The following is a 14,831-nucleotide window of genomic DNA, read 5'->3' as shown; positions in this document are numbered from 1 at the left end:
ATAAACATTTCCTTTCCTTTTTGTGAATCTCTGGTATTGAGAGATGTCTTTCCTCTGGCGGTGGACATAACGAACCTGGGGGGTTCCTTTCGGGTAATAATATATCTCTTCTTAGGCCCCCCTCGTTGTTCTGTAACACTAGGACCATTTAATATAAAATAAAAATTATTGCTTTTGGTAGATGTCCTTTGAAATTTAGTATGTCATCTGTAACTCCACAAAGCAGGTCAATTTTTGATAAATGAAGAATATATTTTAAGACTGAATTATCCTTTTGGGTTCACCAGAAAACTACTTTCCTCAAAACAAGGCATTCCATGGGTGCAAATGGTTTCCTAAGACTATAGTTAAGGTAGACTGTTGATGATATTTGTTTGAAAATTATCCATGTCAAAATCATCTTGGACATTCCCCATGGTGACAGGTAAACATTCATTTAATTTTTACAGTGAATCTTACTCTATAAAGAAAGAAATTTGGCATTGCTTGGAGACAGTCCCTTTACTGGTCCAGTTTCGAGGCACTCTGGTTACTACAGTGGCTCTGAACAGGCAGCAATCCTGACCTCAGGGGATACCTGGCAATGTCTGGGGACATTTCTGTTTTTCATAACAATGGTGTGGAGGTTGGGAGGAAAGCTACTGTCATCCAGTGGGCAGAGGCCAGGCGTGCTGCTAAAACATTCTGTAATCCACAGGACCCAGAATGGCCCAGTTCCGATGTCAGTGGTACTGACTTTTGCCCAGTTGACGTCTGAGTTCATCAATTCCACAAAAAATATCACTGCTATCTGTCATTTAATCTCTGACACACCAGTTTCCTGATATGGCTGAGATTAAGCATTTAAAAAGCATTTTAAGCATTTAAAAAGCTTTAAATCAAGAAATAGGAAAAATTAGGTATTTGGGTCCTCTGAGAACCTAACTGAGAATCTCTGTAGATAGGGCTATAAATCTGTACTTTTTGAAGGTGTGAGAGGGAATCCCCCCAAGAAGCCTGTATTCTGGAAACAACTGGCTTCTGGAAACCACTGCTGCAGGTGAATGAATCTGCTCTAGAGCACTAGAAACCGCTTGCTCCTAAGCTATCAGCAAGGACATAGAAATAGGACAGCTATCTACTGCTGAGCTTTTATAAAAGCCAAAGTGAGGAACCATTAATTAAGGACTGGGCAGCACTTCTAATCCCAGGGTCGGGCTGGACCACAGGGCAACTTGAAAAACTTAAGTAAGAACTTCAGTTTTTATTGAATTGTAATGTGCTGTTTCATGCTCATTATCATTGTAAGACAATTAAAAACAGTATTTCTAATATGTTATTTGCTATAGGGATGTTTTAAAGTGAGTAGGTGCTATGTCTTTCAAAGACTTTATCTACTGTCTCTTTCAGTGTCTCAACATGAATGAATTAAAAGTTGAAAAAACTTTTCTTCTTCCCAAGGATTTGCTTTTTATTTCCTCATAAACAGTAATGATTATACAACAGATTGTCTTTAGCTGCAAGGCTATTGAGGGCCAAATATACAGTTTAGTGGGGATATACAGCAGGTGAATATAGTTATTCTGTGTTTTTCTTGACCCTAATTTGTTATTGCTGTCATATTTCTCATTGCTACTTTAAGTTTCATCAAAGTCACTGTATATCAAGATGGGGAAGATAAATTTGTTTACTACTGAAGAGAATTCAGTGGCATATGTAAATACATCAACAATTAAATTCTGTAAACATGTGTACTTATATAGTCAAATTCTCTGATCCTGTAAACTCCTATTTAAATATATGAACCACGAGTACAGGCTGGTATCTATGCATGCAATTACTGTAGCAAATGTAAAATAGGACATAAAGTGTAAGAATCTGTACTTTCAAAGTTACAAAATGTAATCTCACTTACATTCAACATTTTCTGGAAATTTTCTGTGAATATCTTTATAAGTATCTAATGCTTTTTGGTAGTTACCTACAAATAAAAAAAGAAACACATTCGCAGATTTATAGATATTAAAAGGATTCAGCAAAATATTAGTTTTAATCCAATATACTGGCACCACTTAATTGGTTTAGCAGGAAGACTTTTTATGTTTGCCGTAAGCATGTGCAACAGTTTTTTTTTTAAGATTTTATTTATTTATCTACAGAGAGGAGAAGGAAAGGAGGAAGAGAGGGAGAGAAACATCATTGTGTGATTGCCTCTTGCACAACCTCTACTGGGAACCTGACCTGCAACCCAGGCATGTGCCTTGACTGGGAATCGAACTGGCGACCCTTTGGTTTGCAGCCCACATTCAATCCACTGAGCCACACCAGCCAGGGCCATGTGTAACCGTTTTTAACATAACTTCTGGAAGAAACTGTACAGCTAAAATAAAATTGAAAAGGGTCTGAGCATAAAGAAATGGATTATGGTTAAAACTTAGTTCCACTTCTTAGTTACAATGTTAGTGGTAAAAAATTAAGATCCATATGATTTCCTAAAAATTAAAGATTATTTCAAATGAACAACTGACAAATTTGAAATAATTTGCATGCTTCAATGTCATTCACTTAGAAAAGATAAAAAATAACTTTGTAGTTTTCATTTTGAAACATTAAAATCTTTATAGAAAACAATTTGTTTTGCAATAAAATAATTGAACTTCATGCAGCAGCAAAGAAAAGATAAATTTTGGGTCAAAGGTCTTAGCTAAAATCTCAGTAAATGAGCTATGAATCTCTCTGGGCCTTCTAGAGGGATGGTTGTAAAAACCTTAAAGAGTTTCTGTGAGAATTAAATCAAACAGAGAGGAAGCACCTAACTCATAGCGAGTTCTCAATAAATGTTAGTTTTTCTAACCTGCCCTTCAATAACTCAAAAAGGTTTGCCTTTAAATTATTCAGAATACCCCATATACGAACATTCTACATGTGACTGACATGGAAACAAAGAAAGGCAATCAGAACTGAGCAGAGATCAGTGAAGTGTATACAGTGTAATTATGCTGTAGGTTGTCCAACAAGACACACAGTCACACACAAGATCAACCCTCTCAATGCCTTGAAGACAACACTGAGTATATATTTTGATGCTATTATGAAGGAGCTCATAGAGGCCCATCCAGAAAGAAGCTATGGCACTGGGCGAGAGCACCCTGTTAACACTGACAACAAATGCTTCCCTGGGATTGAAGAGTTTTTTTCCTGGGTCATTTGTATGCTTTATAAGTGGGATCCTGCTTAGTCTCTGATATTTTTATATCATTCAGTTCATTGAAAACTATTAACATCACTATCCTTCAGGACAGGGGTCAGCATCATGGGGCATGACAAAGCAGTTTGTGGAAGCACAAATGGAATACCTAATGATACCTGATATAAAAACAGAGCCCTAGTGCTCCATTCCTGGGCTTGCCTCAGCTTTCGAGGTGGAGGGAGTCTCATTAACTTGCCCACACACAAGACATTTAGAATTAGGTGACAGAAAATGGAATATAAATTGATGTGTACAGAATGCCTATTTTCCTGCGGCCAACTTGTGAAAATGATTACATATTCATCTTCAGAGATAATAAATCCGTTTTTAACAGTGGGGTTGGAATATATGACTAGGCATAACTTTTTTCTGTCTAAAGTAGTTATATTTTTCACATAATGCTTCACATATATGTAGTTATCAAAAGTTAATGTTCTAATAAAAAAAGCAATTGGAACACATTTTATGCAAAGTTACCTAAAGGACAGAAGAAGTAAAACATATTAAAAATGAATAAAATAAAAGCATTTTTACCACTTCTTCTGAAGCAACTAGCTACCATCAGCTGCCATTTCACCTGTGTGGGCCTATAAAAGAAATAAATGATATAAAATTAGAGTGGAAACAAAAATAATCTGAGGTGGTCTAACAGATTTATAAAGCTACGATCTATACTATCTTTCAACTACTTTTTGACCTTTCATTAGATTTTTATTATTAAAGATAGCGTATATAGTTTCCTTCATTATTATCTGTTATATTTATATTTAAATATGAGTTCTTCAACCTGCCATGGCTGGGTGGCTCAGTTAGTTGGAGTGTTGACCTGTATAAAAGGTCACAGATTTGATTCCCAGTCAGGGCACATACATAGGTTGCAGGTTCAATCCTTGGTCAGGACACATATGGGAGGCAACTGATGGATGTCTTCCTCTCTCTTTCTCCCTTTCTCTCTCTCAAAATCAATAAACATGTCCTCTAGTAAGGATTAAAAAAAGAGTCCTTCAATCTAGTTCACACCATTATTTAGAAATTTTTATGAGAACCATTAACCTGTTTGGTTAAAGATCACTGTATTCTATTTTTTTTAATTCTCAGAGAGGATATGTTTCTTGATTTTAGAGAAGGGGGTGGGGAGAGAGAGAAGGATAGAGAGAAAGAGAGGGAGAGGGGAGGGAGAGAGAGAGAAACATCAATGTGAGAGAGAAACATCAATTGGTTTCTTCCCATAACAGCCCTGACTGAGAATGGAACCAGCCACCTAGGGTATGCCCCCTAACCGGGGATCAAAACTGTAACCCTTTGGTGTATGGGACAATACTCCAATCAACAGAGCCACCCGGCCAGGGCACCACTGCATTCTGTTTTAAACATTATTATTACTTTTGCCATAATCTCATACTTAGGCTTATGAATTTAGGCTTAGGCTCCAAATGTAGCACCTAAGAGGCAATTTTGACCTTATACTTGAATAATTAGGCTTTAACTACAAAGAGAATAAAAAAGAATTCCATTCATCCCTTTTTCCACTTAAAAGTGATTTTGTAAAATAAATGACCATAACCAGGATTTCTAAAGACTGCTTTTAGAAATATAAAAGAGTACAGGTCTTTAACTTCCTTGGTTAAGTTTATTCCTAGGTTATCATATTTCTACTTGTTACGATAGTAAATGGGATTGTGTTCTTAAGTTTCTCTTTCTGATAGTTCATGATTTCTCTTTATCTCAATTTTTTTAAAGGATTTCATTTATTTATTTTTAGGTCAATGGGAAGGGAAGGAGAAAGAGAGGGAGAGAAATACTGGTGTATGAGAGAAACATTAACTGGCTGGTTGTCTTTCACATGCTACCAACTGGGGACGTGGTCTACTATCAAGGCATGTACTCTGATCAGGAATCAAACCAGCAATTTTTGGTTTATGGGAAGATACCCAACCTACAGAGCCACACCAGTCAGGGTACCACCAGTTTCTGGATATTAATTTTGTATCTTGCTACATAGTGAAATTCATTTATTAGATCTAATAGTTTTTGGTGGAGTCTTTAGGATTTTCTATGTACTATATCATGTGACCTGTAAAAAACGACAGTTTTACTTCCTCCTCACCAATTCAATGCCTTTTATTTCTTTTTCTTGTCTGATTGCTATGGCTAGGACTTCCACATAATAACTGTGCTGAAGGTGGACATCTCAATCTTATTCCTGATCTTAAGGGAATCACTTTTAATTTGCCTATTGAGTATGATATTGGCTGTAGATGTTCCATATATGACCTTTATTACATTGAGATATGATCCCTCTATTCTCATTTTGTGGAGAGTTTCTTTTTTTATTGTAAATGTGTACTGAATTTTATTAAGTGCTTTCTCTGCATCTATCAATATGATCATATGATTTTACTTTTCATTTTGTTTATGTGATGTATCACATTTTAAAAATAATATTTTAAAGATTTCTTATTTATTTTTACTGAGAGGGGAAGGGAGGGAGAAAGAAAGGGAGAGAAACATCAGTGTGTGGTTGCCTCTCGTGTGCCCCCAGCTGGGGACGTGGCCTGCAACCCAGGCATGTGACCTGATTGGGATTTGAACCTGCAACCCTTTGGTTCTCAGGCTGGCACTCAATCCACTGAGCCACACCAGCCAGGGTTAAATTATATTTTATTGATTATATTACCACATTTGTTGCAATTTTACCCCCTTTGCCCACCTTCACCCTGCACCCTTTCTCCCTCAGGCAATCCCTACACCTTTGTTCATGTCTATGGGTCATTCACATAAGTTCTTTGGCTTTTCCATTTCCTATACTGTACTTACCATCCCCAATACAATTCTGTAACTATCAATTTGTGCTTTTTAATCTCTTCACATTTTCACCTATTCCCTCTATATCGCCTGCCATCTGGCAGTTATCAAAATGTTCTAAGTATCTGTGATTCTGTTTCTCTTCTGCTAGTTGCTTACTTTGTTTTTTAGATTCAATTGTTGATAGATAAGTATTTATTGTCATTTTATTGTTCACAGTTTGGATCTTTTTCTTAAGTAAGTCCCTTTAACATTTCATGTAAGGTATGGTGATGGTGAACTCATTTAGATTTTTCTTGTTGGGAAGGTCTTTATCTGCCCTTCACTTCTAAATGATAGCTTCTCTGGATAGAGTGACCTTGGTTGTAGGTCCTTGCTTTTCATCCCTTTGAATATTTCTTGCCAGTCCCTTCTTGCCTGCTAAGTTTCTTTTGGAAAATCAGTTGATAGTATAATGGGAACAGCAAATGAAGTTACTCCCTTGTAAGTAACTAACTGCTTTTCTCTTGATGCTCCTAAGATTCTCTCTTTATCTTGGTTGGCAAGAGGGCAGAGGAGTAAATGGAAGCCAGCTAACCTCCCAGTACCAACCTGGAATCACAACTAAATTGTAAAGAAATCACCCAGAACAAAAAACTGATCATTAGTGAGAGAGAAGTTTTATAACCTGGAACAGACAGAAGAATGAGCTTCAGCACTAACTGACTAGTAAGGGGTATGGTGGACCTCAAGAGGGCTGGCTGGGTTCCCACAGGCTGCAGCACCACAGGGATAATTAAGCAGCTGGTTGGATCCCCCTGAGAAGAATGGGGTCTAAACCCTAAGCTGGGATCCCCAGTCTAGAGCAGCAGAGCCCCAAAAGTACACAGATAACAACCGGTGATGAAAGTGGCAGGGTTGCACTCTGCTAGAGACAGAAGGCTGGAGATGCAAAAAGCTGTTTAAAGGGCCAACACACAAATTTTCATTTGCTGCCACTTACCCTGGCCTCTGGTAAAGGCAGGGGCAGAGCGGGCTAGAGGCACCTGAGGAGAGACTGGGGATGGAAGCTTTGGGGAGAGAGCAGAGAGAGTAACCGCCAGGAACCAAGTGCTGAATCATCCCCCATATAGCAGCAGCCATTGTGCTCACTCAGACTACTCCCCTCTGAGTGGCAGCAGCAGGAGAGGAAACAATAGCCCCAACCTGAGGAGAGACTCTGCCCTGCCCTTTGGGGTTTAAGCCTGACTGCTGAGTGCAGAGCGACTGGACAAAGAACTGAAGGTGACAACAATAGACAGCAGATCTCTGGCAGTCTCAGAAGAGGCTGCCTAAGGTCAGACATCAACAGAGGTTGATCCAGAAAGAAAGAAACAGTGGTAAATACTAAAAGCTACTGAGACTAAAACCACTGTGTTCTTCTCCATGATTAGCAATATTTTCTTTCCTATATAGCTTTTTAACATTCATTTCCTGTCCAGTAAGTTTCTGCACATTAAGTCATTAAAATTTATATTACAGTTTATTTCCCTCCTTCCTTATAATAGTTTTAATCTATTTACACTCATTAATACTACTTCATTTGCTGTTGATAGTGGGATTGCAGTGATAGGGGGAGATATTTATGCAGATGTAGGTTTTTTCCCTGGGCTTTGTGGTTTTGTTCTGGCAGCACCTAAAAAACAGCATATAAGACATGGTGGGAGGAGTGAACTTCAGTCAACTAGCTGGAGGGAAGGACCCATGAAAGAATGACCCAACAAAATAATCAAAACCTTGTTACATCCAGAGAGCCAACAAAAACGGCATCCCAAAAGCATCAACTTCAGGAGATCGATGAGACTGCATTACTGAATCTCACAGGTCTCCTACCATAGAAGCTCATGCCACAAATGCAGGGAGTCAGAACAGATCAATTTAAGAAGCAGAGGCTAATAAGAAGAGTCTCACAAACAATAAGACAAAGAAACAAACCCGAAATGAAAGAAAAGGAGGAATCCTTAGAAAGAATGATAAATGAAACAGAGACAAGTCAACTATTAGACACTGAGTTCAAAGCAATGGTTATAAGGAATAACCAATGAGCTCACTGAGAATTACCAAAAACTACAGGAAAACTATGAGTGAACTTACTGCAAACAATATCAGTATGAAAAAGAAAATAGAAACTACCAACAAGAGCCAAGAGGACATGAAGAATACAATTTCTGAACTGAAGAACACGGCAGAAGGTATCAAAAGCAGGCTAGGTGAAGCAGAGGATGGAATCAGCAAGCTGAATGACAAAATAGAAAAAAACTCCCAGAAAGAGCAAGAAAAGAAAAAAAGACTTAAAAAGAATGAAGAGGGATTAAGGGAACTGTAGGACAATATGAAACATAATATTATCCCTATAATAGGGACACCAGAAGGAGAACAAGAGGAGCAAGGGATAGAAAACCTGTTTGAAAAAGTCATGATAGAAAACTTCCCTTATTTGATGAGAGAAAAACTCACACAAAATCCAGGAAACACAGAGGGTCCCAATCAAGAGGAACCCAAAGACGCACACTCCACAATACACCATAATTAAAATGGCAAAATTCCAAGACAAAGAAAGAATCTTAAAGGCAGCAATGGAGAAACAGGATGTAACATACAAGGGAGCCCCAATAAGGCTAGCAGCTGACTTCTCAATGGAAACACTCCAAGCCAGAACAGAATGGCAAGAAATATTCCAACTAATGAAAAACAAAGGCCTGCAACCAAGACCACTCTACCCAGTAAGACTCTCAATTAAAATGGAAGGTGAAATAAGGAGTTTCTCAGACAACAGAAGGCTGAAAGAAAACACTTCCATCAAACCAGCACTGCAAAATATGCTAAAGCGACTGCTTAAAGAAAAGGAAGAAAAAGAGTGAGAGAGGGCGGAACACAGGTACAAAGGAAGTAAAATGGCAATGAATAAATAACTGTCAATAATAACCATAAGAATAAATGGATTAAATGCTCCATCAGAAGACACAGAATAGCTGAATGGATAAGAAAGCATGACCCACACATATGCTGCCTACAAGAGACCCACCTCGAAACAAAAGGCCTATACAGACTGAAAGTGAAGGGCTGGGAACAAATATTCCAAGCAAACGGACAGGAAAAAAAAAGCTGGAGTAGCAATATTCGTATCAGACAAAGTAGACTTCAAAACAAGGGCCATAAAAAGAGACCTAGAAGGTCACTTCATAATACTCAAGGGAAGAATCCATCAAGAAGACATAAACATTGTAAACATATTTGCACCCAACATAGAAGCATGCAAATACATAAGGAAAACCTTGGAGGACTTCAAGAAAGATGTCAACAGCAACACAGTTATACGAGAGGATTTTAACATTTCGCTGTCAAAAGTGGATAGATCTTTTAAACAAAATATCAAGAAAGATATAACGGCATTGAACAATATCCTAGATCAAATGGACTTTACTGATATATACAGAGCCTTTCATCCCAAAGAAGCAATATATTCTTTGAAAAGAACACATTCTTTTCAAATGCACATGGAACATTTCCAAAGATAGACCACATGATAGGACACAAAACAAGCCTTAACAAATTCAAGAAAATTGAAATCATATCAAGCATTTTTCTCTGACCACAAGGAACTGAACCTAGAAACCAACCTCAAGGAAAAAACCCCAAAACACACAAACTCATGGAGATTGAACAGCATGCTATTACACAATGAATGGGTCAAGAATGAGATCAAGGAAGAAATCAAAAAATTTCTAGAAACAAATGAAAATGGACTCACAACAGTTTGAAACTTATGGGACACAGCGAAGGCAGTCCTGAGGAGGAAGTACAGAGTGATAAAGGTTTACCTAAAAAAGACAGAAAAATTTCAAATAAACAACCTAACCTTACACCTACAAGAACTGGAACAACAACAAAGAAAGTCCAGAGCCAGTAGAAGGAAGGAAATAACAAAGATCAAAGCAGAACTGAATGAAATACAGAATAAAAGCATAATTCTAAAGATCAATATACCCAGCACCTGGTTCTTGGAAAAGACAAAATTGAGAAGACTTTAAGGAGATTCATCAAGAAAAAAAAGAGAGGGAACCGAAATAAACACAATCAGAAATGAAAGAGGAGAGATCACAACTGACAATACAGAGATACAAAGGAGTGTAAGAAATTACTACAAAGAACTATGCGCCAAGAAATTGAAAACCTAGGTGAAATGGACATTTCTAGAAAAATATAATCTTCCAAAACCGAATGAAGAAGAAGCAGAAAGCCTGAAGAGACCAATAACAGCTAATGAAATCAAGGCAGTAATCAAAAACCTCCTGGAACACAAAAGGCCTGGAATGAATGCTTCCACAGGAGAGTTTTACAAAACATTTAAGGAAGAGCTAACTCCTATCCTTCACAGACTATTCCAAAAAATCCAAGACAGAAGACTCCCAAACCCTTTTTATGAAGCCAGCATTATTCTAACCCAAAACCAGACAAAGATACAAGAAAGAAAGAAAACTACAGGCCAATATTGCTAATGAACATAAACACCAAAATCCTGAACAAAATACTGGCAAACTGTATCCAGCAATACATTAAAAAGATCATACACCATGAACAAGTGGGATTCATCTCAGGGATGCAAGGATGGTACTATATTCACAAATCAATAAACATAATACAGCATACAAACAGAAGGAAAGGCAAAAATCATACAACCATATCAATGGATGAGGGAAAAGCATGTCATAAGGTACAGCACCCATTTATGATAAAAACATTCAGCAAAGTGGGAATACAGGGAGCATACCTCAACATAATAAAGGCCATATATGAGAAGCCGATATCATACCAAATGGGCAAATCTAAAAGTTTTCCCACTAAGATCAGGAAGAAGACAAGGATGTCCACTTTCAGCACTTCTATTCAACATAGTATTGGAAGTCCTAGCCACAGTGATCAGACAAGAAAAAGAAATAAAAGGCATCCAGATTGGAAAGGAGAAAGCAAAACTGTCATTGTTTGCATATGACATGATAGTGTAGATAGAAAATCCTAGACTCCACCAAAAAACTACTTGACCTAATATGTGAACTAGGCAAAATAGCGGGATACAAAGTCAATATTCAGAATTCCATGGCATTTTTGTATACTAACAATGAAATATCAGAAACAGAAATTAGAAAAAAATCCCATTTGATATAGCAACAAGAAAAATAAACTACCTAAGAATAACCCTAACTAAGGAGGTAAAAGACCTATGCTCAGAAAACTACACAACACTGAAGAAAGAAATTAAGGAAGACACAAACAAATGGAAGCATGTACCATGCTCATGGATTGGAAGAATTAACATCATCAAAATGTCCATACTACCCAAAGCAATTTATAGATTCAATGAAGTCCCTGTAAAATACCAATGACATATTTCAAGATATAAAACATTTCAAAAATTTATATGGAACCATAAATGACCCCAAAGAGCTGCAGCAATTTTGAGAAAGAACAAAGTAGGAGGGATCACAATATCTTATATCAAACTGTATCACAATGCCACTGTAATCAAAACAGCCTGGTACTGGCATAAGAACAGACACATAGACCAATGGAACAGAATAGAGAGCCCAGAAATAAACCCATGTGTCTATGGTCAATATCTGACATAGGGGGCAGAAGCATAAAATGGAGTAAAGATAGCCTCTTCAACAAAAGGTGTTGGGAAATTTGGACAGCTATATGCAAAAGAAAAATGAAACTCAATCACCAACTTAATCATATACAGAAATAAACTCAAGATGGATAAAAGACTTAAATAAAGTCATGACACCATGAAAGCCCTAGAGGAAATATAGGGAGGTAAATCTCAGATATTCAACACAGCAATATTTTCACTGATATGTCCCCTAGAGCAAGGAATATAAAGGAAAGAAAGAAATGGGACATCAAAATAAAAAGCTTCTCCATGGCTAAAGAAAACATCAGCAAAATGGAACCAACCATATGGGAAAATATATTTGCAAATAAATGATACCTCAGAAAAGGGTTTGATCTCCAAAATATATAAAGAACTGACATGACATCACTCCAGGAAGATGAACAACCCAATTGAAAAATGGTCAAAGAACCTGAACACACACTTCTCCAAGGAAGATATATGGAGGGTCCAGAGCCATATGAAAGGATGTTCAACATTACTACCCATCAGAGAGATGCAAACTAAAACCACAGTGAGATACCATTTCACACCGGTCAGAAGGGCCATCAGAAACAAATCAACAAACAACAAGTGCTGGAGAGGTTGTGGAGAAAGGGAACCCTATACACTGTTGGTGGGAATGCAGATTGGTGCAGACACTGGAAAACACTATGGAATTTCCTAAGAAGCCTAAAGATGGAACTGCCCTTTGAGCCAGCAATTCCACTGCTGGGATTATACTCTAAGAACCTTGAAACACCAATCCAAAAGAACCTATGCACCCCAATGTTCATAGCAGCAGAATTTACAACAGCCAAGTGCTGGAAGCAACCTAAGTGCCCATCAGCAAATGAGTGGATCAAAAAACTGTGCTACATTTACACAATAGACTACACAGCAGAAAGAAAGAAAGAAAGAGCTTCTGCCCTTTGCAACAGCATGGATGGAACTGGAGGACATTATGCTAAGTGAAATAAGCTAGGTGGTCAAAAAAAAATACCATATGATCTCACCTGTAAGTGGAACCTCATCACCAAAACAAACATGCAAGCAAAATATAACCAGAGACATTGAAATTAAGAACAAACTGACAGTAACCAGAGGGGAGGTGGGAGAGGATAATGGCGGGAAAAGGAGGAAAGGCTGTCAGGAAAATCTATAAAGGACACATGAACAAAGCCAAAGGGGGTTAGAATCGAGGGTGGGAGGTGGGGATGGTTGGCTTGGGGGAGGAATGGTGGTGGTAACAGAGACAACTGTTGTTGATCAACAATAAAAAAAGGAAGTAAAACATTTTTAAAAGATTCTCTATCTTTAAATTTGGTGTTCTGATTATGAAGTGTCGGATTTGTGTCCATCTTGTCTGGGATTCTCTGTCCTTTCTGGACTTGTATGTCTACTTCCTTCATGAAGTTTGGGAAGTTTTCTTTCATTACTTTTCAAACAGATTTCCAATTTCTTGTTCTTTCTTTTCTTCTTCTGGCACCCTATGATTTCAATATTAGCACATTTTAAGTTGTCCCAGAGGCTCCTTATGCTATTCTCATTTTTTTTATTGCTTTTTCTTCTTGATGTTCTGGTTGGTTGTTTTTTGGTTCCTTATGTTCCAAATCATTGATTTGATCCTCAGCTTCATCCATTCTACTGTTAATCCTTATAAATTTTTTTATTGTACTTAGTGTATTTTTAATTTCTGACTGGATCTTTTTTATGCTGTTGAGGTCCTCACTAAGTACCTCGAGCTTCATTATAACCAGTGTTTTGAACTCTGCATCTGAAAGATTGCTTATCTCCATTTTGTTTAGTTCCTTTTCTGGAGTTCTGTTCTTTCACTTGGGCTGTTTCTTTGTCTCCTCACTTTGGCAGCCTCAATGTGTTTATTTCTATGTATTAGGTAGAGCTGCTATGATTCTGTCTTGGGTCCATGGCCTAATGTAGTAGGTGTCCTGTGGGGTCCAGTGGCAAAGTCTCCCCTATCACCCAAGCTGGGTACTTGAGGTACACTCTCTGTGTTTGCTGAGTCACACTCCTCTTGTAATTGAGGCTTGATTACTGTTGGCAGGTCAATGGGAGGGATTTGTCCAGGCCTGTCAGATGCAAGGACTGGCTGTGACCATTGACCATCAACCTCTGCCCTCTGTGGAGGGTCAGTTGTGCAGGGGAGCTCCACAGAGTAGGGCTTACTTCAGAAGAGCCCTGGTGCCTTGTGTTCTGTCTGGGGCCACTTGGCATAAGCTATAATGTTATCTGTAGTGGGCTGCTTCTTGTGTTGATCTTGGAGATGCTGTAGGAAGGCCTCGTTGTGAACCAAGGCCAGCTGCTGTTGGTGTAGGGCCTGGGGCCATTTAGCAAAGTACGGGGGCCTGCCAAAGTATGGGGGCCTGCAGCTTGTTTGAGAGGATTTAGGAAGTCAGAAGCATGAGCCAAGACAAGACATTTATATAACAAAGCCACTCTTAACCACTTGGTTAGACCTGTAAGTTGGGTAGGGCAGAGTCTCAGGGAATCACCAGGGTGGAACAATAGTTGATTTGAGCCATGTTGATGAAGTTTCAGATATGGTTCAGGCATCCAGATATTTTCTGATGCCTGTAGGTCAGCATCAGTGGTGAGTATCAGTGTGCTTTCAATAGGCCGGATAGATCCTTTCTAAAAATTCAGAAGGTTCTTAATTTGGTTTCTGCTGAATGTGAATGGCCTGTATAATATTCAGACTCTTTTGTTTAGGCAACCCTTTTAAGCCTTTCAATATGCACATTTTGTAATGCTCTAGGAAGGCTAGGTCCCTGCCATTTGGGTCCCAGTTTGCCTCTGGCAAGGGAATTGCCCCAGTTGGGTTGGGGGTCCTGTTGGGATTATCTTGATGGAGGTGATGAGCCTCTTCAATTAGCCTTGTTTATAATTAGCTGCCTTTTATCTGCTGTTAGCAGGATATTAAAAAGAGCCTGTTTGTCTGTCCAGTTTGGATGGTCAGTGGCAAAAATGGAGGTGATAAGATCTGCCATTTTCTGAGAATCCTCCCTACATGAGGGGTTGCAATTCTTCCAATTCAGTAAATTTCAAATGGAAAATGGAGTGTGGTCCCAGTAGTGGCCAATGGGCTGGCCTTCTGGTTTATTCCAC

The 14,831-nt window shown here is 38.3% G+C and overlaps 1 protein-coding gene across 7 annotated transcripts in view; it reads right to left on the bottom strand.

Moving 5' to 3' along the window:
- The window catches only part of IFT88 (intraflagellar transport 88), a 193,911-nt gene that overhangs the window by 48,548 nt on the left and 130,532 nt on the right, over positions 1–14,831 (bottom strand). For all 7 annotated transcript variants that reach the window (XM_045844893.1, XM_045844899.1, XM_045844898.1 and 4 more), the window contains 2 exons: positions 3,764–3,816; positions 1,895–1,960 (listed from right to left, as the gene is read on the bottom strand). In XM_045844893.1, the coding sequence (XP_045700849.1) occupies positions 1,895–1,960; positions 3,764–3,816 (119 nt within the window). The remainder of the gene's footprint in view (positions 1–1,894; positions 1,961–3,763; positions 3,817–14,831) is intronic.

The sequence above is a fragment of the Phyllostomus hastatus genome, unplaced genomic scaffold, assembly GCF_019186645.2.
Source record: "Phyllostomus hastatus isolate PE091 unplaced genomic scaffold, TTU_PhHast_1.1 phas_contig_41, whole genome shotgun sequence".
NCBI classification, from domain to species: domain Eukaryota; kingdom Metazoa; phylum Chordata; class Mammalia; order Chiroptera; family Phyllostomidae; genus Phyllostomus; species Phyllostomus hastatus.
This window is presented reverse-complemented; position numbering and strand designations above follow the sequence as displayed.